At 41.2% G+C, this 27,353-nt stretch overlaps 1 protein-coding gene across 1 annotated transcript in view; it reads right to left on the reverse strand.

Annotated features, from left to right (window-relative positions):
• Positions 1-8,477: 8,477 nt before the first annotated feature.
• Positions 8,478-27,353, reverse strand: part of MYO10 (myosin X) — a 165,240-nt gene continuing 146,364 nt past the window's right edge. The window contains exons 28-41 of the mRNA XM_063400355.1: positions 26,637-26,732; positions 23,188-23,281; positions 22,326-22,381; positions 20,651-20,793; positions 20,012-20,206; positions 18,783-18,940; positions 17,386-17,509; positions 16,115-16,412; positions 15,205-15,412; positions 14,469-14,605; positions 13,542-13,662; positions 10,666-11,118; positions 10,102-10,293; positions 8,478-9,822 (exon numbers count right to left, since the gene is read on the reverse strand). Coding sequence (XP_063256425.1) covers positions 9,712-9,822; positions 10,102-10,293; positions 10,666-11,118; positions 13,542-13,662; positions 14,469-14,605; positions 15,205-15,412; positions 16,115-16,412; positions 17,386-17,509; positions 18,783-18,940; positions 20,012-20,206; positions 20,651-20,793; positions 22,326-22,381; positions 23,188-23,281; positions 26,637-26,732 — 2,386 coding nt within the window. The 3' untranslated portion in view covers positions 8,478-9,711. The remainder of the gene's footprint in view (positions 9,823-10,101; positions 10,294-10,665; positions 11,119-13,541; positions 13,663-14,468; positions 14,606-15,204; positions 15,413-16,114; positions 16,413-17,385; positions 17,510-18,782; positions 18,941-20,011; positions 20,207-20,650; positions 20,794-22,325; positions 22,382-23,187; positions 23,282-26,636; positions 26,733-27,353) is intronic.

Below are 27,353 nucleotides of genomic sequence, written 5' to 3' on the forward strand. Positions count from 1 at the left end.
TCAAAATACTCTTGCATTCCACTGAAATATTTATCTGTTGAGCAGTGGGAATACATGGGACCTGACTGACCTTGTAAACTAAAACTGTGGTAGCTTGACCGTGGCTTTGTGCCAGATGCCCACACAGCCACTCCATAATTCCCCTCCTCAACTGGCCAAGGGAGAGAAAATATAATGAAAGGCTCAGCAGCCGAGATAAGGACAGAGAGAGATCACTCACCAGTTACTGTCATAGGCAAAACAGACTCAGCACTGGGAAATTAGTTTAATTACTACTCAAATAATGAAAAATAAAATCAGATCTTAAAACCCCTTTCCAAACACCTTCCTCCCATGCCTCCCTTCTTCCAGGGTTAACCTTACTCCTGATTTCTCATCCTCCTCTTCCCCACAGTGGTGCAGGGGAGCAGGGCATGGGGGCTGCAGTGAGTTCATCACACATTGTCTCTGCTACCCCTTCCTCCTCAGGGGGAGGACTCCTCACATTTTTCCCCTGCTCCAGGGTGGAGTCCCTTTCATGTGGTGCAGTCCTTCAGGAACAGGCTGCTCCAGTGAGGGTCCCCTGTGGGGTCACAAGTCCTGCCACTAGAGCTGGTCCAGTGTGGATTTCCCACAAGGTCACAGCCTCATTTGGGCACCTACCTGCTCCAGTGTGGGATCCTCCATTGGCTGCAGGGGATCTCTGGATCCCTGGACCTTCATGGGCTGCAGAGGGACAGCTGCCCTGCCACAGGCTGCACCACAGGCTGCAGGGGAACCTCTGCTGCAGTGACTGGAACACCTCCTCCCTTCCTTCTTCACTGACCTTGGTGTCAGCAGTGCTGTTTCTCCCACAGGTTCTCATGCCTGTCTCCCACTTGCTGTTGCACAGCAGTTTTTTCCCCTTCTTACATGTATTATCCCGGAGGTACTGTCACCATCACTGATGTACTCAGCCTTGGCCAGCAGCAGGTCTGTGTTGGAGCTGGCAGGCATTGGCTCTGCAGACATAGGGAAAGCTTCTGGCAGCTTTTCACAGAAGCCACCCCTGTAGTTCCCCTCCTTCTTCCCCTTGCTGCTACCAGAACCTTGCCATGCTAACACAAGGTGCTTAATGAGAAGATGAAAAATTTAACACAAGTGATGAAAATATATCACTATTGATGCTGCTTCTTATTCAAAAATGCTAGGGTTTGAGATTTGTTCTCCTTCACTGCCAGAGGTTGTGCTCCTTAATGCCTGTGAACACAAACCTTTAAGAGTAGAACTCAACAATGAATAAATGTATGGAAGAATTATGCTTCAATTTTATATTTTCTATAACAGAGATCATGATCAGGAATCTCTAATATCTCCCACATCAGATATTCCTTTTTGTCTGGTAGATGTGTGAGGACAGTAGTAAATATTCTATGCTCAAATGCAGTGTTCTTTTCTCAATCCAGGTTTTATAGAATTGAGCTAATGTAGCAATTATATACACTTATTTTAGCAATTATAAATATTTATATGTCTTGGGTTATTAGAAAGAATAGTATTTCTGATGTGACTGTTTAGGACTTGGGACAAGGGAGTTTACAGAAGAAAATGTGTGGCTCAACAGCTATGGTCAAAGCCAGCTAAGCCACTTAAAACAAGTGTTTTTAGCCCAGAAAGAGTACTGTACAGCAATCTCATAAAATGTTTATTCAACAATTTATAGGTGTTTAACACCAAACTATGCTGATCTTCTTGTCTGTGAAATCATGCCATGTAGAAGATCAGTAAGAATAATTGATTTTCATGGATCTAATTTTGGATCTAATTACTGTAATCTCTTAGATGGCATTACCTGTTTGATTGTATGTGGTGGAGAATCAATAATGACTTTATAGGTTTAGCTCCAGTCTTCAGTCAGCTTCGCGTGAGAGCAGGACAAGCAGGCCAGCAACCTTTTTAAATCTAGCATTTGTTTAGAGTTTATTAAACAGGCAAGCTCATACAGGAGTTGTCATTGTCGAGGAAGAATCAAAATTACTGTCAATCAGCAAGTTGGGACATTTTGGCTTTATTTGTAGAAAGAGTGATCAAGTAAAAACATCAGGTGCGATGTTAGGTTTAGTAAACTGTGAAATTCCTAGGGAGAGAAATGCCTAGATAGAAAAGCTAGATACTGGCACTGCATCTAGACATCTGGATGTGGTAGCATGGATGGGGAAATACTCTCTCAGAAGGCAGGGTGTAAGAAAAATGGGAAGTCTTTCAGAATGCAGAATAGATAGTCTCCTTTGTATGGAATTGTGCAGAGTGCATGCATGAGCCTTCCTTATGATTGAGAAAACAGGACTTGAAGATGGAATTTCATCAGAACCTATTGTTTTTTAATTCTAACGAATTCAAATGAGAGGATGTTTCACAGAGCCATGAAATGGGTGAAGTTGGAAGGGACCACAGTGGGTCATCTGGTCCAACCTCTCTGCTCAAGCAGGGTCATCCCTGTTCACTTGAGCACAGGATTATGTCCAGACAATTCTTGAATATCTCCAGTAAGAGAGACTCCACAACCTCTCTGGGCAATCTGCCCCAGTTCTCAGGCACCTGCACAGTGAGGAAGCCCTTCCTCGTGTTCAGGTGGAACTTCCTGTGCATCAGTTTCTGACTCTTGTCCTACTGCTTGGCACTTACAAGAGCCTGTCTCCATCCTCTTGACACTCTCCCTTCAGATGCTTATTAACATTGATAAGACTCCACCTCAGTTCTCTTCTCAAGGCTGAAAAGGCCCAGCTCCCTCAGCCTTTCCTCACAGCAGAGATGCTCCAGTCCTGTAATCATCTTTTTCACCCTCTGCTGGACCTGCTCCAGGAGCTCCATGTCTTGTACTGAGGAGCCCAGGACTGCACACAGTACTCCAGATGTGCCTCACCAGGGCTGAGCAGAGGGGCAGGATCACTTCCTTGACTTGCTGGCAATGTTCTTCCTAGTGCACCCCAGGTTCCCATCAGCCTTCTTGGCCATGAAGACACACTGTTGGCTCATGGACAGTTTGTTGTTCATCAGCACTCTCAGGTCCTTCTCCACAGAGCTGCTTTCCAGAAGGTCAGGCCCCAGCCTGTCCTGGTGCATAAGGTTATTCTTCTCCAGGTGCAGGACCCTGTATTTGCTCTTGTTGAATTTCAGACAGTTCTTTGTCCATCTCTGCAGCCTGTCAAGGTCCTTCTGAAGGGCTGCATGGTGTTCTGGGGTATTGGCCACTTCTCCCATCTTTGTTTTCAGAATTAGGCAAGCTATCATCTTTCAATGGAGTGAGGTGAGGCTGACTGGCTGGTAGTTCTCTGCGTCCTCCTTCTTGCCCTTTCTGAAGACTGGGATGTTTGCTTTCTTTCAGGCCTCAGGCACCTCTCCTGATCTCCATGACCTTTCAAAGGTGATCACTAGCAGCCTTGCTATGATGTCCACCTGTTTCCTTTTGTTATTGATGTATTTGAAAAAGCCCTTCTTTTTCTTGACATCCTTGGCCAGATTTAATTCCAGATGGGCCTTGACTTTTCTTGCCTCATTTCTGCTTATTCTGACAGCCTCTCTGTATTCAAAGTGGCCTGACCCTGCTTCAATCTCATGTATATTTCCTATGTATGCATAAGTCATGACAGCAGTTCTTTTTTCATCCAACAGGTGTGTTGCTCCCTTTGCCTGATTTCAGGATGCATTGTCCTTGAGCCTAGAGGAAGTGATCCTTGAATACTGACCAGCTCTCTTGGACCACTCTTCCCTGTAAGGCCTGTTCCTATGGGATTCTTCCAAGAAGGTCCCTGAAGTGGCTAAAGTAGCTCTTCTGGAGTCCATGGCTGTAATCTTACTTGCTGCCCCGCTTCCTCCTCACCTGTTACTGAACCCCACAATCTCGTGGACACTACAGCCGAGGCTGTGCCCAATCTTCACATCTCCAGCAAGGCTTTCTCTGTTTGTTTATGGACTGAGCAGCACACCATTCCTTGTGGGATCCTCCACTATGTGGCAGGAAGAAACCACTGATTTCCAGGACCCCCTGGCCTGTCTGTGCTTTGCTGTGTAGCTTTGCAGCAGATGTCAGGGTGGTTGAAGTTCCCCCATGTGAACAAGAGCCTGTGACTTTGAGGATGCTGTAATTGCCTGTGGAAGGCCCAACCCACTTCATCCTCCTGCTCAGGCAGCCTGGAGCCAACACCCACAGAGTGTCAGCCGTACTCATCTGCCCTTTTATCCTGACCCATAAGCTCCTGGCTTGCTCATCATCCACCCTGAGGCAGAGCTCAGTCCATTCCAAGGCTGCCTCACAGAGAGGGCAACTCCACCACCGTGCCTTCCTGCTCTGTCTCTCCTAAACAGTGTGTAGCCCTTTGTGGCAGCATGGCACTGTGGGAGCTGTCCCACCACATCCCTGTGTTTGCAGTGAGGTCTAAGCCTTGTCCCTGCACACAGAGCTCTCGCTCCTCCTGCTGGTTTCCCCTACTGTGTGTTGGTGTACAGGCACTTCACAGAAGTATTTCATATCCCAGTGGGGGTGTAGGGGGTACCCCACAGTCCTGTCTAGTGGTTGAGGTTTTGTCTGCCGGTGCTTAATTGAAGTATCCCCTCTTAAGCCTCCCTTTGCTGCTAGATTGGTTACTATAGCCCTCCCCTTTCCTAAACCTCTGGCAAGTCTGGCCCTGTCCCTGTTCCTGTTCCCCTTATTGTTGATCAGCTGGTAATATCAGAAGTGTGACTCCTGTCTCCCCAAAAAGATGTGTGTGGGTGTCAGGGAGCAAAGGAAAAATAAACTTTTATGCAAGAAAAAGGAGATAACACCTGGGCTAAACTCCTCTTGAGCTCATCAGAAACACTGTTCCCAGGAACTTGGGCTGTCTGCTGAGCTCCTGCTTTTTAACAAACACCCTCAGAAAATTATTTTCTTGCCTGAAAAAACACAAGTGGAATAAGATTTTTGTTATCGAACTTTCAAAGAAATTACTGACCTGGATTGCTGCCAGGATGGAAAATTACTATGACTTTAGCCAGCTCTCATGTAACCCTATAAGCATCAGTCCTAAGTGAGACCCTGTGAACTCTCCAGGACCACAGTGGGCTGCAATCAGCAGCCTCCTTCTGAGTGGGGCCTCTCAGGGCCAGTGAACTCTCAAATTTGGTGTCCTTGGAGCCAGTGACAGACTTTGGGTGACAGCCCCGCTGCTTCAGGTTCAACCCTTCGCCCCTTGAATAGATGCAAAGGCATCCAACATGAGCTGAACCCAAGGGGAAATTCTCACAGGTACGTACTCCTTTAGGTCTGTGTGCGTGCAAGTGTGAATCTGCCATAGAAAATTTACTAGGAATATCGGTCTCTTAGATTCTTAAAAATGTTATTTAGTAAGTAAGTTAGGCCTGTGAGTTACTGTCATGCTTGTAGTAAATTATGTCGAGTCTTTTGTTAAATTGTTTGAATTAGGTTATCAATTAAGTGCTGTTAAGTGTGGTTTAAACCTTTAGTCCTAAACCATTGATCACTTCTGGGACTAAGTTTGGCAAAGGGGTCCACTCTGAACCTCATGACTCAATAGGTGGGCCTCCCTCCTTCCTTTTTTATCCTTATCCTTTTCCATTCTTACCCCTTTTTCATCCTCAGCCTCCATGTAAGTTACTTTTGGTAGATTTTAGATTTAGATTGATTGATTTTAGATTTTAGTCTATTTTTCCTCTGTGTGCTTTAACCATCTAGTAAGCACTAGGGCAAAACTAAACAAATTTTGTCACGTTTTTACCTTAATATTGAACCTGCTTTTGCTGGTACCTTTTAGCTGGTGATCCTTTGAGCAACACGTAGAGAGCAAGAACAATGAGAAGACTCCCTCCCTGTTCCCTCTCTTGATAAAGACCAGGTAAATTCATAGTCCAGGTGGAACTACTCGGTGTATGATTCACTTCTTGGGTCGCTGCTGCCCTCTTCTGCTGGCTTCCCATGGCTGTTGTGGCATGGGGAGCTTTTGTACTGCACCAAGGGCCTCGTGTCTCTTGTGATGTTGTGGGAGGTTGTGGAGTGAACTGCAGGGGCTTTCTCGGGCTGGGCTACACAAGAATTACTTTTATTCAGGACAGTGCTGTCATACGTGATTGGTACCCTTTTGTACTTTCTTCACAGAGTCGTAAATGATGTGGAGTGCATGTGCTGTGAGTAAGTCTGTCAGCATTGAAAAAGCAGACACTGTTCTGGCCATGTTTCTGTAAAATGGACCTGGGCCAGCATGACTGGCAGTGCTGTAGTGTGCCTGTGCTGGGTATTTGAGCTGATGCAGACCTGTGAGTAGGTGTAATGCCTCAGAAATGTGGGGCTGGAAACCTGGCTTTCTGATGCAACACTTCTGGGGTGAAGCCATTTCCTCTGCATAGCTTCTGTAATTAAGTTTATTAAGAATTCTGGCACCCAAAGAAGTGTTTGTATTGTATTATGAGGCACAGGGAAAGTGCTAGACAGAAGCCTGAAGATGTAGGAGGAAATGAGGCATGGCCAGCTAAGTCCAGAGAGAGCCACAAAGATGATTAGAGGGATGGAGCACCTCTTTTATGAAGACAGGCTGGGAGATTTGGGGTCATTCTACCTGGTAAAGGCTCCAGGAAGGCTTTAGAGGAGGCTCCCAGTACCTAAAGGGGACTACAAGAGAGTTGGAGCAGGAGTTTTTAGTAGGGTATGTAATGACAGAGCAAGGGGGAATTGCTTCAAACGGAGAGAGGGCAGGTTTAGATTAGGTACTGGGAATTCTTTACTGTGAGGGTGGTGAGGCACTGGCACAGGCTGCCCAGGGAAGCTGTGAATGCCCCAGATCTGGCAGTGTTCAAGGCCAGACTGGATGGAGCCCTGAGCAGCCTGGTCTAGTGGAAGGTGTCCCTGCCCACAGCAAGGGGATTGGAAATAAATGATCTTTAAGGTCCCTTCCAACCCAAACCATTCTGCAATTTTATGTTTTAAGGGCATACTAAGATGAAGCTATACAATTTCATTTCCATTGCAGCTGACACTATTCCCAGGTCTGACTACATAGTTTCTGCCCAGCCTTGTGCTCTTGCAGGGTGCCTGGCTGGTGGGCTCCTGGGCTCTCCTTGGTGTGGCTGTATGTCGGAACTAACAGAAAAAAAAAAAAAAAAAGCCACAGCTGTATTCCACCAGGTGCAGTCCAAGGCTCAGGAACCCAATGTGTGCTTCTGGAGAGTTTTTGACAGAGTTGGTGTACCCACCTGGGGTAACCACTGTCTTCCAGAGGGAAATGAGTGCCAGTTCCACAACTGGGGTCAGTTCCAAGTTCATGGACAGCCATTCCACTTCCAAACACAGGTGTGTCTATTATGCTGTATTTATTTTGATAATCTGTGTATTCATTCTGTTGAGTATTGACAATTATGAACGTTTTCTCTTTGCCTCAGTAAACAGTTATTGGACTGAGATTTGCATGGCAGGTTGATTGACTTGGCATGAATGAAGCTCAGTGATGTAGTGACAGGCACTTCTGTGTACTGACCAAGAGCAAACATCCCTCCCAATGGTTGAGAGCATCCAGAAGTCAGTCAGGAGGCACATGAATCAGGTAGTGGTGTCTGCTTCTCAAGACTGTGACCCTGTACAAGACTGTCATCTTGTGTATTCCTGGATTGTTAACCAATTACTGATTATGCTGGTGTGCAGGGCCTTCTCCGAGCATGTTTACGCACAGGCAAAATTTTTCGTTGTGCTGGCTGAAATGTATAAACCATTCCATTCCAAGGATCCTTTCTAGGAGCAGCTAAATTCTTTCTAAACAACTTACATATGGGAAAAAATAGAAAAAAGTCAGTCTCAGGTACTCTGTGTGTGTGTAACTATACATACTGAAGTTATAGTTTCTTTCATTCTTCTAGTCTTCCTCACATTAAGTTAACCTTTTCTGGGAGGATGGGTATATTACATTAGTAGTGTGATTTGACAAGCCTTTAGGGACTGCAGGGTGGTGTCCCAGATGGAGTGACTAGAAGTATCTGGCAGTGGGAGGAGGGTGGAGGATTTCTCAGAGCAAGCCTTGTAGTCTACAAAGGCTATGCACAGTGCATGCTGCACTGCCATGATGTGGCTGGCTCATAAATACAAGCCATCTTGAATCAAGGCTACATAAATAGCAAAAGCTTCACTTGCACATTCCCTGTGGCACGGAATTGCTCAGTAGTGCTTCCCTCTATGTTGTGCAAAGACACATGGCATGGACAAGGGCACCTGCCCCAGAACAACACACAGCACATGCACCTTTCCCAGCAAAAATACACACACACACACACACACACACACACACGCAGCCTGTGCTGTAGGCCTGTCTCCTGAGAAGACAGGAAATTAGGGTTTTCATGCAAGTTTGACTCAGTAGGAAATAGAAACAGAACACAATATATTACATATATTTTCTTTATTGCTGGACTTTTTTCTTTCCCAGTAAGTAGGCATGATTCCTTAAAGGCTGATGTTTTTAACAATAGTAAGATTTTTCAGGTTTCTTTTTTTTTTTTTTTTTTTGCTGTGGACAAAAAGATACTTTTGGACAAGGTTTTGCCTTATATTACAGTATTTCTGTACAAAAATAAAAGTCCAAAATCAAATTATTATTAGCTGATATTCCCCAATTTATTTACAGGGTACTGTCAAGAACCTTCATCAGGCAACCAGGTAAAATAGAAAACTCTGTATTAAAGCAGTTGCATTATAAAATGTTGCCTTCTCTAGTCAACTCTGAAGGGCTCTGGCCTTTGGCAGTAGGTCTGGGTTGAAGAGTCCAGCCAGAAATATAAAACAGTGAAGTCTTTCAAAGAAAATATTAAAAACTTAAGCTGACATTATGGACAATTGAACTGATAACTGTATTTCCATATTAGGGTAGTCTATAAATATTCTCAGCTACATCTCTCTTTATCATACAGCAGATACAGAATGCAGACTTCTGCTACTTTATATGGTAACACATATATTTGCAAAAGTAAAATCAATGTATGAAAATTTTGGAATTTACTTGTTAATAAAACTGCTTATAAAGTAACCATACAATTGTAACAACTATAACTCTGAACTATTAAAATGTACAGAAAGACTGTTTACACCATTGCACATACTTATTCCCTTTGCTTCAAAAGACTTGTGAAATACAGAATAAAATTCATCAAATTTTACTGACAGCTCAAATACTCATGCACAATGTGCACATTCATGGAAGCAAGGGGAAACAAAGTGTTGGCGTCCATCAGGAAAGCTGCCAGCAGCACTCCAAAAAAAAATACCACGCTCTTCCTCCCTCCCCCTTCCCACCTGTATACAGGCCAGTAGATTAGTGCAGAATGGATGAATATAACTTTGTTTTCAGTGTTCTGAAAAGACAAAGGAAATCCTCTTGACTTCTATCAGCAATTTTAGGTCAATACAAATTAGGCTTAATATTGTAAGGCACTTATGACTGCTTGTATTGCAGTGGATTGAGTCTTAAGGCATTTGTTACATCAGCTGAAGATAATAATGCTTTGGAAAGTTTTGAATGAGCCAGCAGTTCTGGTATGTGACTATTTCAGCTGATTTTCCCCTGCCCTTTGTGTTCTTTCTAAAACGTTGTTTGAAGACATTTTCCGTTGAAACTCTGGTTCTTGGTTAGCTTGTCACCAAAGGAGATCAATGTCCCCAGGTCGTTCTGAGGCCAAGGAGTGATGGATTCTATTTAGGGTGCAGTAGAGCTGGTTTTGTTTTCACCTGGAGCTGCCCTGACTTCCATGGCTGCTCACGGATCGAGAGGTGCTGTAGCGTTTTTTCACGATCATACTGATGTAAGCTTTCATCAGCTTCGCAATGTCAACCACCTGCCAAGAGCATGAAGAGCACAGCTCTCAGTAAGGTAACAGTAGATGAATGGATTTCTTTGGACACTAACTATATAAAACTGTCAAGCTTTCAACAAAACCCTTTTGCAGCTAAACAAATAAAAATACTCAGCACTTCCATTCATGTCATTCTGTCTTCCCTTTGGCTTTACAGGGATCTTGAACAAATCTCTAACATTTGCAGCTGTTACTTGAATTACTAAGTGGCCTGGCTGCCAGAACAGGGAGACCACAATAACAAAACTACCTTGCTCTTACCTCGCTAGTTTCAAAAAGCAGTTCTCTTTCATCCACCACGATCTTGTAGGTGTTGGCAAGTGGAGCACCAAATGACAAGATGTGTTCATACTGGAACACCTCCAGAGGCCTTCCTTCCCCACGCTTGTACACAGAAACTGCATCAGCGCTGACCCCAAGCCACAACTCCTGTGGGAATCCCCCTTCTTTACACTAGAGGAAAAAAAAGGTAAATTAACAGCAGGGGGAACAGTGGGAGCCACACAACACTTACTGTTGATTTTTTTTGTCTGTAATCGTTTGTTAAAAAATGCATATTGCTTGTCCCTCTTTAAATGGAGCCTTTTATACTTCTTATGCTTGTTTGCAACCTGTCAGAATAGCATTCTGTCCCTCTATTTTATGGTTAACTGGTGGATTTAAATAGCTACAGTTCTTGCCAATGGGAGTAAGCTTTAATTAGCTCGAAGTTTATGACATCAGCTGTCTGAGCATTGTGATACTGTATTTACAGTTTCACTGCTCTGGAATGAAATCATCACCTACACAGTGTGAGCTGTGGTTTGAATGCTCATATGGTCTTACCTCTACGTCAAAGAGTGTTGAACCATAGCCAGGCCATTCCTTAATCAAAGCCATGTACTTTGCCATGGCCTGCTCCTGATTCATCCTCTGGAGCTTTTTCCATTTGTCAATAATACTAGTCCTGGAAGCTGAGATTTCCTCTTTGACCCACATGTCTAACATCTGATCCTCCTCAACCTTCTGTTTGCTGACAGAGCCACTGCGGAAACTCCTCCGCAGCGTTCCTTCAAGAAAGCTGGCTCGTTTCTTCTCGGCCTTCTCCGACGCAGTAAATGTTTTGGTCGACTGTGTAATCCTAGACTTCAGCTTCTGCAAGGGATAGACCTCCTCCAGTTCTGGTATGGTCGTGTGCACAGCGTAATCTCCCTGGAGGTACTGAAGACGCAAAGCTGCAAGGACCTGCAGGGTTTCCTCAGGAGCAGGATAATGTCCTTTAATCACTGCTTCGTGAGCCTACCAAGGGGAAAAAAGGTAGCTTTTTATAAAGCAGCCTTTGAAAGAAATAGGAGAAACAAGAGGAGTAGAGATTTACTCCCAGGTAAACCCAAGACCTGAAATATATGATCCATTAAATAAATCAAATGGGGTAAATCTTTTGGCAAATTTAAGCTGGATAAGACTGGGTTTACCAGAAGAACTGCAAGGCAACTGAGGAACCTGATAAATGGGAATTATTTTTACTAGAACAACTTTTAGTGAACTCCCATATCTAAGAGTAATTGAACTATAAAAAAGGAAAATAAAATGTAAAGGGAAGAAAACAGGATCTAAACGTCTGATTGAGGAGAAGCCATCTATGTTCCAGGGCATTAGGAAGAAATGGGTCTCCAGTTTTGTTTACTGCTGCCAATAATCTGATGCTTCCAGCCACCCCAGCCAAGCTCTAGGGCAGCTTTGTAATTTTACTGAGGGGAAACAATACATCTTCAATGGTTCCCAAATCAAGTTAGTACAACATCTACATATCACAGTACTCTCTAGCATCAGAGATGAGATTCTGAACCAATAAGACTCCTCAGAATCCCAGCTCTCTGCACACTCGTTCAAACCTGTGAAAATGTGCAGCAGCTAGGTGCTTTCTTTCACATGACAGTAGTAGAGGAAGCAAACACGCATCGTGTCTGGTGATCCAGGAATTGCAAGTTCAGTAAACACACAGAGATAATTCACAGCTGAGTAACAACTAGTTTGTGTAGGTGTACAAAGTGCGCCTTTAAACATGCAAAACGGTTTACCTGAGATCGTACACATGCAGAAGAAAGAGCTGTCTTTTAGAAATGGAAGGACAGAATTTTAATAAGGAAGAAGAACTAAAATATTTTCTTCAGCGCCTTATGATTATTAAAGGATTCAGACTTTAAAATAATGGAGACTGCAGAATTAAAACTGATGACAGAAGGGAATTTTCATAATTGTCTGAAAAAGGTTGATGACTGACATCAAAAGCAGATAATTAGAAAAAATAGAACAGAATTGATGTTAGAATGTAATGCTACCTCTTCAAGGTATTGCTGTAATATTGCTAGTGGGGATTGAATGCCATGCTTTATAACCAATGCTACTGGTTTTGGCAAGACATAAAGTGTTTGGCTAAACAGTAGTCAGCACAGAATGCTCCATGAAAACAATCTGCTTCAGCAAATGTGCTTGTTTTAGCTGTTCATACAGAAAACTGCCTGAATCTGCCTCTTAAGCCAATAATGCAACATAGCAGATTGTATGCAGAGTTCTCATAGATTTTCTTCTTGCTGTTTGAACTTCATCCCAAACAAGAGGCACTGGGTGACTCCTCTAGAGGTAACAACAGACAGACAGAATGGCCCTGTTTCTAAGCCCAGCCAAGGCAACCTATTGCCCACATGCTTCAGCCAACAATAAACAGTTCTGGACTGAGCTACAGTAGTAGGCTCAGGAAGGAGACTTTTGGTAGACTTGTGATGTAGTATGGTGCCTTAAAACCTAAACTGAACAAGGAAGAAATACTCTATTCCAGGGAAGATGTAGAAGGGGAAAACCCTTCATATATGTATGAAAATTGAGGCATGTCAGTTCTCAGTCACATCAGTCTTGCTCACCAACAGAATGTCAGTGTCTTGTTGTTGCAAAGAGCCAGAAATCTTAACCCTACACAGAAATCTTGATCTGTGTCTAGTGCCCACTGGAAGAAGGTGACTACTGGAAGAACTTTTAATCCTTTGCAACATGGTACAACAGAAGAAGATCAACCAACACAAATAAATGCCATCAGTGAGTTTCTGAGTAACTACAGGGACCGATATAACAGAAATCCAACTGCTGATGAATTTGATTTTCATTAGAAGTCAATTTAACTTATTTATGTTTGCAGTGTAGCCACATTCTGAGCTCAGCACATTCATCATAGCTGTCTTACTGCTGAGACTGGCCTGTTATACTGTGGTACCTACGAAATGGTCAGTTCTTTAAAAGATAAAAAACTATTGCTCAATTAGTTCTGCACAGTTGCCAGCAGGAGTGTGTTATTGATTAATTTGTTGCTAGTTACACTTTTTTCACTTTATTTCTTACAATTTCTTCAGAAAATGGTTTAAGAAGAGGAAAATTAAAAGCAAGTAGTATTCTTTCTTATGCAGCTTAGATCCAGTTATCCATTTTTCTACCAGTATACAGAAAGCAATTGACAAGTAAGAAACATCACACTAGAGAAATCATACATGCTTCATTTATGTCAGGACAGGCCTATTTTGACCACTGAAACACTTCCTTTGCTCTTGATGCTTGAGTAGTAGTGCATTTAGTTGAACAGAAGCAAATCAAAACTCTTTCTGTGCTGCCTAGATCTCTTGCTTTTTTTCCTCCTCTTAAAAGTGCCTCAAAACAGAACCTTTGTTCTTTACCTGCTCAAACATAAAGGCAAATTCCACGCTATCTTTTGGGACATTTTCTGTGTCCAGGAAGCAGTAGAGCTTGAAGTAGAACTTCCAGTGCATCTCCCCAGCTTCAGCAGTGGCAGCAAGTCTGCATTGTTAAGAGGGAGAGAGATCAGATCTGTGAAATCAAACTCTATTCTAAATTTCCACCTCTGGAATCTAAGCAATGCATCAGTTGAACTTTGCTTTATGTGTGTCTGTGTATTTAGAGCCTACAGCAAAATCGAGGACAAATGTTGACTCAGTTCTCAAATCAACAGTTTCTAACCCATCTTCTCTTAGTAAATGGTGACTTTTAGAAAAGTCAGGTGTTAATAAAAGCCACATTATTAAGTACTGTTATAAAACATTCCTTTTTTCTCTGTTTTTATGTGGGTAAAGGGGGCTGATTGCCACGCATAAAAAGTAAGGATGACAAACAGGTATTTAGGCTTGTATTACATTTTCTTACTACAGCTCTGTGGGTGGTTTCAATTTTACTGGTAAGAGAAATGTTGTAAGCTGTACTGTGGTGACTTCCATATGAAGTTAGGTAACGCTCAGAATGGCAGGGACTGCTTGGAGGTCAGTTATCACAGCCACATTGCCAGTAATGGTGGAAAAAAGTGTACTCGTGGAAAAGAAAATGTGTAAATAGTGATGAGAAATACTGCTCTACTGGTGTCAGGACAGAGGACAACACAAGTGTGTCCAACACAAGTGGATAGGTGGCTATTAAGTCTTCTTTTAAGAAAACTAAAAAAGAGATCCTTTTGCTCAAGAAATGGCCACGTGTCTAATTCAGCTAGATCATCACAAACAAGGAAGTCAAAGAGAAAATTCAGCATTTACTGACACTGGAAATTTATTTAATTGCTACTTATTAGAGTGAAGAGGAAGGAGAGGTACACTCACTTTTCAAACTTTGCCAAGACATCAGCTACAATGGTTCTGCTTTCAATTGCTTTATCAGTAGTTCCGTTGTATTCAAACAAAGCAAACATATTTCTGCTATCCTCCATGGCCAAGCCACGAATTAACTTTTCAACCACCTAAAGGAAAGCAGCACATGCAAAAACCATAGCAGAAAAAAATTAGAGCTAGGTTTTACATTAGGCTAAGAACGTTATTAACTTGTCCCCATCAGCATTATTATTATTATTATTATTATTATTATTATTATTATTATTATTATTATTATTATTATTATTAATCGCTGTCAAATTCCACTGTAATTTTTATTCTTTCAGAATATGTATGTGCTATCTCCTGGCCAGATATAATCCCCTGTATTTTACCAACTCGGCAAGAGACTTCCAGTTTTAGGAAGCATCTTGGCTCTCATACACACCAACGTCTACTAAAGTTTCTCCAATAATGTTCCCTGCGTAGTTGCTTAGTCTTTCCTGCAATTCTTCCTGTAAGAAGGAACTACACTTAGGTAATCCTCTGCAGCACAAAGACAGTTTTTGTGGCAGGGATTTCTCCAGAACGTACTGCAGGGAGGGAGCACTGGAAGCCTTTCCTTCCCAGAAAGGAGAGAGTGGCAGAGAAAGCCCCAGTGCTTCCCAAGTGTAATACTACTGCTGCCTGGGACTGGCATGTAAAGGGACACACTGATTTTGTTCCAAAGACATTCGTCACTACTCACCTCTCCAGCTGTAGTGTGTGAGTTGATTGTAATCTTACAGGAGCCCCCACCATGGCAATAAACTGTGGATGTCATCTCCTGCCTGCCAATCAGCGCTTCTATTTCATCTCGCGATGGCACAAACTCTCTGCATTTGGTTTTCTTCAGAGATTCGTAAGTAAAAAGTGCATATTTCTCCATTTCAGTTCCTGGAAACTGGTCACGAACCCTGTGAGACAAAAGTTATTACTTTAAGCTGCCAGTCTATGAAGTTTGCTTATTTGAGAATTTTTTTCCCTTGAAAGTATTTCTGTATCCAGTACACTATTTAATTGACACGCTCCAAGTACAGACAAAGCTTTTAAATTATAGAGTTTGTTGGTGGACTAACTTTCCTAATGACACACTGCATTCTTCCATTGCATCACAGCAACAGGAACTCCACATTCTGGTTAATGCTGAACTGTCAACAGTGATTTATTATTATTTAATGCTCACTAATAATTTAAAATCAGATTTGCAATCATAGGTTTGTACCTCAAATACATCTTTAAATATGACAGTGTTCTTTAATATGCATGACGCGTATCTCAAAATTAAGGTAAGCAGGATGAAGAATTTTTAACAGATTAGTTTGGACAGCTGAGAATGGGACCTGGGAATATGGGATGAAAGTAATTTAAATTTGTATAGTGCCCCTTTTGCCAACATTAACAAACTGTGCATTCGATTTTGTGGCATTTTGCTTGATTCTTCAAATGTGTGTAATTCCATCCAGACCAACTCACACACACTCTTCCTATTACATTTTCTTCTTAGAATCACTGTTTGGCATATCCAGTTTGCTAAGGGAATACAACTTTCGGTCTTACTCCTAGATATCTAAACACTATTACAAGTTGTGGTGCTTTAGCAGATCAAAGGTTCTCACCTTTTGAGATGAAACTTGAGATATTTGAGGATGCTGCGACTGGGCAGAAATGTGCAACTCATGCAAGTGAGTATTTGCCAACTGTAGAGGTTCCCCACGCTCCCAGGGTTAGGCACTTTATTGGTTTGCTTGATGAGCTGACAGTAGAGCTCATCTCGGAGAGGTCGTAAATCATGTCCTGTTTGGAGGATACCTTGGATTATAGGGATGGGATCAGACATAGACTCCAGCTGCTGTAAAGAATTAAATATCTTGATGGCTTCATCCTGCAGAGTCGTGTAGCCTTTGTCTTTCAGCACTACAAAAGAAATATTGGGAGAAATGTGCTTAGACTGAGATGTGAAAGAAAAAGCACTCTGGCTTAATGTGGAAATGGCTTAATGCTACTCTGTGACCTTTGTTATGCAGGATATTAGAATCTATATTTTCCATTTCAAATGTTTGATACAAACTCATTTTATGAGCTAATTTGCTATTGAGATTTGTTCCAAATTTAGTAACTGAAAAACTATCTTAATTGATTGTTTTTTGTGACCGAGAGTTTTTCTTTCAGAGCAAGTCACACTGCCGAAGTGCCATATCACACTCCATATTAACCTCCCACTCTCCTCCCAAGGATGAAACTTGTGGTCTGAGTAATATCTTGTTTAATATGCAGTTGCAACCTAAGGTAAGCAAATCCTTTTTAAGGACACCGAGTTCATAATCATCAATAGCTCTGAACCATTCATTCAAAAGAGACTTCTAAATTAGTGTTGGAATCAAGAAGATTAAAAGAGATAATTACACTAATTTCAGAACTAAGGCATTACTTCTTAAAACTGTGTACACTCATAAATGTTATTTCTTGTAAATAAGGCTTTCTATCCCATCTGATAAATCAAACAGCTGTTGATTGGAAGCTGTGGCTGCTGCAGCTTCCTGCATTGGGTAGGAAGCAACACTAATTTGAGGAGGAGAATATGATTCAAGGAGACTGAGTGAATCAGGTTTAGTTGCTTATTTCAGTGCAAGATTTTTCAAACTCAGCCTTCTTAGCTGTATTGCTGAAAGCAATGGCAACCTCCCCTTCTGTAACACTTTTGCAGGAACACCACAAGCCCATGGCTGTATGCTAGGCAAACTGCTATTCTCAAAAGAGAACAGGGAAATTTGTCTATTTGTACTAAAAACATGTATTTTGCCACCATTACTTCACTGCAGACTTAAAAATTCCATCCTCTGGTTTAGTCTTTCATAAGGAAAAGTGGTTCTGCTACTGGAAAACTTACAGTTTAGATTGATGTCCCCATATGGCAGTGGCAGTAATGGTGAGTGCAATGGATGATGAGTGTAACGCAGAATAGGATTCCTCTTATAAATCTGTTCAACCACATCAGCATTCAGGCAGTTTTCCTATTGGGGTTAGAAAAAAACAGGATTTGGGGTCCAGCTTTAAGAATAATGCAATGCTTCGTGCCCTTAGGTTGGTTATAAAAACTGAGCAATCAGTGTTACCAACACCATCTGGTGTGAAATCCAGTTGTGGGTGCTGTGGCTGCCATGGCAGGCTGTGGGCTATGAATGCTCAGTACCTGCTAGCCTTAGGCCTTGGATAGGCTTGCTTTATCTGTGCAGCAAAAAAACAAACTACAGCAGAGCTGCAGGACACCAAAATGAAGTATCATAACAATTTTTGAAGTGTGTTTTCATTTTATACTCATTTTAACTCCAGTCATTCATAATGGGAAATATGACATCTGTATTCAAGTTTTATTTAAAAGTGTTTCTCCAGCATAACTAATTGGCCTTTCAGCTAGAAACTGAAAAAGCTACCAAACAAAATAGCCCAAAGTGCTGCTGTAAACCTGGTGCACCCACTCTGACATCCAAATACTGCTCTTACTGTTCTTCTTAAGCCAGGTTTGACAGATGTGTGACCATTGTCTTGTATCAGTCCTGCCTGCTCTGAAAAACAGCATTCATAATCTTGGAACTGAGAACTTAATACCTCTTTTCCATGAGAGAAAAGGTGGCACTCTCTAAGGGCAAAGGTCAGAAGCAGTTCTCCCCTCTTGCCTATTTCTTTGGTCTCTTGTGAGAATCACCATCCTCTCTCATAAATGCACATTAGCAAAAAGCTCCAGAAGGACATTATCTGGCTGTGCATGCACTGTCTCCAATGAGATCACAAAACAGGAAGCATTAATTGAATGTTTTTCTCATCACATAGAGAGATGAGATGCCTAGCCCATGCTATCAAAAAAGAAAAAGACCATAATGACAAAAAAAAAAAAAGGCAGGAGAGCTGTTTAGTCCACGTCCTGGTGTGCTGCTCACTGTGGACTGAGCTAAACACATCTGCTAACTCATGAACCTGCAGAATGTGCTCTACTGCCAGGTGCAGCCCTGTCTGTCAAGTTACACAAACCAGTAAAACTTGTTACTGTTTTAATGGAAAAAAGTTATCCCTCTTGCCCTCCAAGCTGCACTTCAAAGTTTGCTCTTCTACTGTTTAGACAGAAATTCCTTTATCAGGTCAGAGAATACATTCAGGTTTCACAATTTTAGTCCATGTCACTGTGTAATTAAAACGTAATTTTCTGCGTTATTACCCAATACAGCAAAGCCAAAACAAAGATTTAAGGAACCATTCATCCTCACCCCATGCCATCCTGCTTGTGCCTACCTTAATATCCTGAATAAGCTGCTGAGTTGGAGTATCAATGGGAGCCTTTGTGTCAATCACGTTTTGGATGGCACTTGACCAGCGGGTTGCCTCATTAAGCAATTTCGTGTAGAGACGGTAGCAGTGTTTGCGTCCGTACACGGTCACATTCCAGTAACCTGGCACAACAGCAAAACTGGTCATCACACAAGCTGCAGACACCCAGTGCTGCACCCTCGATCATGCTGGCAGTCTTTTGGGAGCTAAAGCTGTGTGAGTTATTAAGTATCATAATACAGATACTGTGGTATTAAAGGAGATTTTCTCCTTTAAAGAAGCCCAGGAGTAACCTCAGACTACAACTATGCATCATGCAGCCCTTTGTTTTACCCAGTAATCACTGTAAAACAACACTGTTAATATTGTGGAGTGCTCTGAGGTCCTTGTAGCTTGTGGGCCCTACTTCTCCAGTCCTGTCTGTAACAGGAAAATCTGAGACAGACTTGCTTTGTACGCCAGAGTCTTTCATAGTCAGTGGCACACGTACAAACAGGCGTAAAGCACAGACTACCTCCTCCATCTTTAATTTTACACCAGTGAGGTGGAAACTATGACAGGAGGAGCATCTCAGTTCAAATTCTCTCTCTGCATCACTGTATAGGCTTTTTATGAAACAGATTCAGTGAAAGGAAATGTGTTTCATCTTTTCACTAGTGAAAGCCTCTTTGAAGTGTCAGTGACCCCAATGAGATAATACAGGACTGTCAACAGTCGCTTCTCGTTTGCAGACAGACGCTTCCGAGCTGAAAACCAGTTCTGAAAGTGCACAGTGGAGCTGACTCGGGTGTAGTATGTAGGTTACCACAAACTGCACTCTTACTCTGCATCTCCCTAGACCTGCTCCAATGGTGGCCCTCACAGCTCCTCAGCACATGAAATAATGTATGAGGAGAGTGCTACACATGTCTTTCCCCAGGTCTTTGATGTGTAAGCGTAAGTGTTTACACTAACTTGGCAGCAGTGTCAGTCTGTGATAATTTGAATGTTGGTGAGAACAAATTTTACTCCTCTGTACACTACCTTTGTTTTTCACCCAGTAATTCCCTGTAGAACACCTCAGTGACTTGGGAACCAGATTTGTTCATGGAACTGCACCCATAATAATCCATTTAAAGTACTCTTATGCATTGTTTCTTGCACTTACTAGCTAGAAGGACAGAAGGCACACTGGAACAAGAGCAAACAATTACCCGTCTCTTTGAAGATTTTTTCATCAGGTGGGACCACTGAGCAGAGGCTGTTCAGGACCAGTGTACCCAATTTCAAAGCATTTTTCTCCGAACTCTTGTAGTAGTCCAAAGAATTGTGCGTCAAAACAAACCAACGTTTCTTTAGTTTTAATGAGGACATCTTTGGGTTGTTCTTTACTTCCTTGTGTAGCCACCCTGTTAAGGACATTATTTGAATCACACTTCTTTTTCTTGAACAGAGTTGGACGAAAGTAGGTTGCTAAAAGTTAGTTGTATACTTTCAACAGCAACAAACACATTGTGTGAACTGATAAGCTACATATGAAACAGCATGAAGTAAAATTCTCAAACAATGAAATTATAAAGATAAACTTAATATGAAAACCTTTCAATTTTGATGTTTCACTGGAAGAATTATCTTGGCAACTTACAAAACCACTGTCATCATTACAGTGTTTTCTTACATGGCACAGCAAGAATATAATTTCAGCTGTATTAATTTGTGAGCAAAGTCCACCACGCAAAGATGAGGCTGCTACACTAATCATGTTGGCATATTACCCACATTGTATTGTGGGAACAATCTCTTCAAAGAATAATGGATGTTATTTACTTTTTACTGCCCCACTCAGATCTTACCCCTCACAATGAATTCTTGTCCCTCCACTCGAGTGTCCCCCTTTGACCTCTGGAGAAGGGTTATCCAGTGATGCATCTCTTCAGGAGTGTCAGCATTACAGTGAAGAACACGATTAGCAGTGATGATCACAAATGAATTGGGTCTATGAAAATAAACGACAATTGAAACAGCCTTTATAATCAGCTTACATACTGTTTATCTCACCCCATAAAAACTGTTCTTTGTTTGCATTTTCTATCCAGACAAATATGGTCCACCTCTAATGCATTATTTAGTTATCACCTAAAGAAAAATACTACGCATTTGAAAAGACTCAGTTATGTTACGTTCACACCAAAATGCATGGGCTATGAATGGTGGGAAAGTTAACATCAAATTGTTAGCAGCAACTCGTCATATCTCAAAATAAATCTGTAGTGAGAAAAACTTCCAAACTTTAATCAGCTTTGCATGTGAATCAGAACTGTTTCAGGGTGAGATCTATTTAGAGTCTCTGCTTCAGTCAGTGGCTACATTAGCTAAAACAAACTACAGTATACAAGGGTCTACAGTAAAGCAGTGTGTGAACATGGATTCTTTTATTTTTAATGCAGTGCAACCCAATTCACCGAGAATACAATCTATTTTTAATGAGAGTCTGGCTTTTATCCAATCCTACACCAGGATTCACTGAAGCATGAAGAATTAGCCCAAGAGAAGCGTGCTGATGGCTCTCTGGATCAGACAGGCAGGTTCCTCAGCCTACAATGCTTGCTTTAACCCTTTACCATTATTTTTTTTCATCTGGAGCAAACCCCCAAAACATGACATATAATCTCCCACACAAGACTGAAAAATCCATGTGAAAAATGCTTACAAGAGAAATGCTTAACTTAGTGCATTAACTTAAAAAAAAAAGAGAAATGGTAATTTAAAATTGTGAAAGCTCTGGACATTTGTGTTGTATTCTTTAGGAAACCTGGGCTTGTAAAGTCACTGTTACTTCTGGAATCAGTGTTTTGGCAGGCCAAGGACAAAGCACTAACTTAAAACCAGCTGTTTAATACATGTACACAATGAGGAGAAACTAGAGTGAGCCCCTACAGTTCAAATAACACCTACATCCAGTAACTTTATAAACCAGGTGTAGTCTGAACCCAGATTACTTTTTAATTCCCTAAACACCATTAGTAGTTCAAAACCTAAGATTAACCCAACATTTTGTTGTTTTCATGCTGCACTGTCTTCTTTGTTATAAGACATTTTTATTCTGGAGAAAAAATTTCCATCCCTGAAGAATACAACAATCATGAAGGAGAAGCTGAACAGAAAAAGAATTAAAATTATTTTTTCTGCGTACTACATTACTAAGGGACTCAAAAATCAGCTGGTTTTTTTCAGGAGCATTACTTGTATAAATGAAAGAAGTATTTAATCTTCCATTTTTGGATCACTTTAGGAGCTGAAGATTTCAGGTATAAAGAAGTGTCACAGAAATTATTCAAGCCCACGCAAAATGCACCATCATTCCTGTTCCATGTTTTAACATGTGGTGTTTAGTGCTATGAAAAGGGAGGCAATAATGAATCGCTTTAATACATGGTTGGCCAGTAGAATATAGAGACTAAAGTATAAAGGGTCTGATTCTGGCTAGATAGGAGAAAAAGAAAGTCACCAGACATGGTTCTGACTTACCTATCTGGATTGTCAGCAGCACAGACAGAATCAATTAGTCCTACATCAAGTGTGCCCTATAAACAAATATCCAACCAGAAAATGAGGAAGACATTCACTATTACATTACTCACAGAACTCTTCTGAGAGACTGGAGAAAGAAGCAGCAGCGCTCATCATGCAAAATGTACTGCAGGTTTGGGCAGTACTCTTAACCATTTAGTACTCTTAACCAAGAGTACAGTTTCTCTTAACCATTAAATCTGCTGAGAGGAAAACTAAGAGATTTGGGTGAACAGGTAATTAAAAGATTATTTGTAGTTAGGATAGGGGCAGCTCAAAACCTGCTCTTTTCTGTGCTTTCAACCATTCTTGAATTTTTCACTGAAAACTGCCATCCCAATATAAATGGCATCCTCTCAAAACAAACTTCTAAAGCCATTAAGCAGAAGTTTGTTTTCATTTGCTTGGTATTAGGTTCCAGATGTATTCTATTAATTACCAATGTATGTTGTACAGAATGACAAATGCAGGATCAGAGAAATACTGAATTTTTAACTCTTGGGTTTTTAATTTACTCATTAACAGTATATTTGCAAAATTTCAAAATCAAGCATACACTGTGATGTGATAGGGAAGTGGACCAGAAAAAAACACCCCCAAAACCAACAGTCATTTTTCACAAAGGCAAATGATGGGAGAGGAGTCAGAAGTCACTCTCTCCTTGTACAGCTACAGGACCAAGGACCTGGAGGTTCTAGCCAGTGTCACAGCTACCACCACATTTAAACACAGTAGGTTGTGACTCTCAGAAGCTGTGGCCACCACAATGCCCATTTTCTAAAAAGATTTGGTTTGAAAAGTTCTTCAGATTTAGACTTACCACAGCATTCTGTGGATTTGCCTGCTCATCGTGCATCTCCCGGATCTCCTGCTCCGTGGATGCATGGACTTGACTCAGTACACTGAACCACTGGCTGGGGAGAGAAAGGCAGCAGTGTAAGTAAAATTTTGGCTCTGCACAAGCCTTCTGTCACCTTTGTTCTGCAGAGATCTAGCAGGTTCTGCAGGTTTTTGAAATTGCTTAAGATTCCTTTTGTCAACAGAAATAAAAGCAGCAAGGCTTTATGTCAGTTCATGTAACACTGGGTGCAAGCAAGCCCCTTCAGATCTCCCATCCACGCTGGTGTCATGCCCTTCTTCCTGACAAAAAGTACCTGGCAGACTAAGTGACATGTCTGAAAAACTGCTGTGAGCACACAGAAACATCTGAGTGCTTGGAGAGTCTTTGTAACATATTCCACATGTTTCATCTGGAATAAAATACATTGCTAGCTACACACAAAGCCTTTAATGGGAATCCCAACCTTCAGATTATAAATTGTGCTGCATTGATAGTAATGACTGGTAGTAATTTCTTACAGTGACACTTCTGCAAAGACCACCCAAGCCCACTGAGTTCTCTGTAGAAGCACAACTGAGAGGGGAAAAAAGAATAAACCCCCCAAGCAAATAGCTCTACAGTTTTTTGTTCTCTCTGGAGCACTGAAAAATCCAGCTGCTGGAAGGATGAGCAATTTTGTGCCACTCCAGTGGTACTGTATATATCCACAACAGGAAAAGTGGCAGAGAGGTTTCCAGTGCTTCAGCCCCTACTCCTGAGCAGCAACTGCAGATGGATTTAATTCCAACCACACCTTCTGCTTCTGGGAAACCTCTATCCTTCTGGCACTTGTATATGATAAAGCTCAACTGCTCTAAGGAATCCCACTGAAATCTAAGGGCACAGCTTGGCCTGTTCAACAGGTTCCAGAATGCTATTCTTTGAGATATGGATTTGCCATTCTAATGAAAACCACCTGGGGCCAAGTTTTCAAAAGGCTCAAAAGCCCAGCCTTTAAAACAGACTCCTCACTTTCCTGCAGTCTCCTCCACCACCTCAGGGCTGAGCAGACACTCAACCTACTGCAAAGCTGCTGGACTTAAATGTGAAGTTATCTTTTCTGCAACTGTTTTTAGTCATGGAATTTTTGCCTAGGACACTGAAGAGCTGTCTCCTTAACTCCAGCATTCAGAAGCCAACTGTTCCCGCAAAATGTAGATTTCTGGAAACTGAACTGCTAAAATAGCTTGAGAAAAAATGTGTAGGCTGTCAAGCAGTACCATCACTGCCATATCCTAAATTCTTTTTATTGGCTCACGCTTTCATTAGAAACAGTGCAAGCAATGAAGAAAAACAAAGATTGAGAGTGCCAGACCATAAAGCAGATGAGAACATATTTAGTTCTGATTCTTTTTTTAAGACTCAGAGACACTTGTAGAGAGGTTGTAATTAACACTTTGCTGGATGTAAGGCAATGCTGCAAAAAAAGGAGAGGAGCTGTCATCTAGAGAGGAGAAACCACCAGCTGAAGAAAAGCTGAAACTGAAGTAAAAATGAAGAAAACTAAGCCTCACCTACCAAAAAATTCCCACATATTAAATTCAGCTTTTCTTTCTGGGCTCAGGAATTGCAAATGTATTTAATGTGAAACTTCTATTTCAATACAAAAAAAAAATAGACTTCATAGCACTGTATACACATTTAGTGATAATTTATGGATGGATTTTAAAGAACAATTCAGAGTTTTCCTGATTTCATTTAATCTTTGTGTAAACAATGAAAATGAAATTAATCATGGCACTTTGCAAAAGACAAAGGCAGAGTTTATTTTTGCTTTCTTCCCCCTCAGGACCTCTTTTGTTTTTCAGCTGAGTCCCAGAACACAGATGTAGGGAAAGAAGCTAGGGATTTGAAAGGAACAAACCCTCAGCAATGGTTGCCCACTGAAGCATTACTTCTTCAATAATAGTAACTCCTCTTCTGGGGGCCCGTGCCATGTTTTCCTTGGTTTTTCCCTTAATTTGAACAAAAAGCAACCTCAGATCCTGATATAGCCCAGGTACAAAATATTTTTTCAATAGCAGATGTGGATCAAACACAGCCCAATGATTCATACTTTACTTTTCACAAAGCTTTGTTAACAATGCTTTGTTAACAAGCCTGTCTGCAAATCCTTACACATCTTCCTCATTAAGTCTTCTGAGATGAGTGAGAAAAAAAGAAGCAGGAAATACACTGGTAAAAGGTAGTTTAATTTGGATGGTTTGTTATTCATACTATACACAACAAGAGTGTATAGTGTCTCCTCCTCCAACTTTAAGAAGGAAATGAAGGAGGTGCATGGCAACAAGTCTGTGTGCTGATAATTGCTTATTGGTCCCTGGGGCATGTGCACAAGTCTGGCAGAAGAGACTTTAGCTAAGCCTTCATTTTAAAATATGCTTACATCCCCAAAGAATCTTAGCAGTAACTGCTAGAAAGCTCCTAAGTTATTTCAAGGATAACTTTAAGGATACCTAAAAAAATGAGGATGGGTTTTGCATTGCTACATTTACATCTATACTCGTGGTCCTGTGATACAGGAGGGCATTCTACGTTCGCAAAGAACAGAATACAAAAAAACTTTGGAGGCTTCTCAGCAAAGTAGCTCAAGTCATGTTGACAAAGGCATACTGTATTCTGACCTTGGGGCAGCAAGGCAATGGGTAATAAGCTCTGATTACTAAGTTAATTTTATTCAAATGCTTGATTTTTATAGGCAAGCATATTATTATCTTGCATGAACTGTAGCATGGGGATTTTTTTTAAAGATGCTCTACAACTGATCTGACAAGTCAGACTTGCACCTCACCCACCTGCCTCCCTCATGGTTAGATATGGATCCTTTAGCAACAAAAGCAAGACCCTTTTTAAATATGCAGAAAGGGAAGCACTCTCTTACACACTTCTCTTACATCAATATGCTTTTGCTCTAAAATACAGTGACTGCATTACAACTTGTATCTGAAAAAAATTTAGGTTCTGGTTAAATAGATCCCACCCCTAAGAACAAAGTGCTTCATCTCAGGTCAGGCAGACTACAGGATCTCAAATATTAATTTGATCAATGCAGCTAAACACAGCAGACAAATTCACAAGCCAAGCATCAGTGCCTAACAACTGCCTCTCTACAGACAAATTGTATTTCAGAAAGTTGCTAGTAACACATGGGTAACAGCCCAATTCTAGGCAAATTTTCATTGGCAATCTGACTCTTCCCAGTAACTGTCTACCATAAGGTTGTCTCCTCAGCAAGCCTTTTGAAAAGTGTGTAAATGCAACGTGTTTAACACAGCCTGAATATTTTGTGAAAGTAGTGAAACAAATTAGTGACAAGCCAAAGTCAGAATGACACAAGGGTTAAAAAGGAAAAGAAAAGGAAAAGAAGATAGGCCCCATGATTTCCATACCTTGCATCCTCAGGAGATTCAGCAATTAAGTGGTAGGTCCTATCACTCATTATTAGATCAATACCATTTTCTTTGCCTGTGTTATCAACAATCTCTCTGAAAAAAGGGAAAATACCAAGATTGAGCATTACATATTAACAACATTTTGAAAATTCTGTTCTGCTGAGAAGCTCACAAACTACTGATACTTGAAACAACAGCAGTCAGTCTTCATCAGGTTCATTTGCAAGACTCACAACATGATTTATCAGACCCAATATTAGTCTGCCAAACTAAAGCTGTGTTTTCTGCCTGCACACTACAAATACTCAAACTACTATGGTCACCAAACTGACCATTCTGTTACAATTTTACCATGAGCTAAAGAAAACCCCAAGAAAGGCAAAGATAACTGAGTGAAGAAATGGATGTATTTCTGAACTGACTGCATAATCAAGTGATTTTTGGAGTGCTAAAAAGAAGGCTGTTGAAGATTGAAAACTGAAAGCAAACAAAATTGGATTAGTGATTCTGTGTGGTTGTGAGTCAGCATAAAGACAATTCCAAACCTGACTTCCAGATAAGGCTGAGGACTTGTCTCCTGAAAAATTACATATTTCTAACTTTTAGTTTGGACATCTAAGTATTGATATAAAAACAACAGTGAAGATTTTAGCAATAATTAAAGTATGACATTAGATTTCCCTGTAGCTTAAGAAATAAACTTAATTTCCTTTT

The sequence above is a fragment of the Prinia subflava genome, chromosome 1, assembly GCF_021018805.1.
Source record: "Prinia subflava isolate CZ2003 ecotype Zambia chromosome 1, Cam_Psub_1.2, whole genome shotgun sequence".
Classification (NCBI taxonomy): Eukaryota; Metazoa; Chordata; class Aves; order Passeriformes; family Cisticolidae; genus Prinia; species Prinia subflava.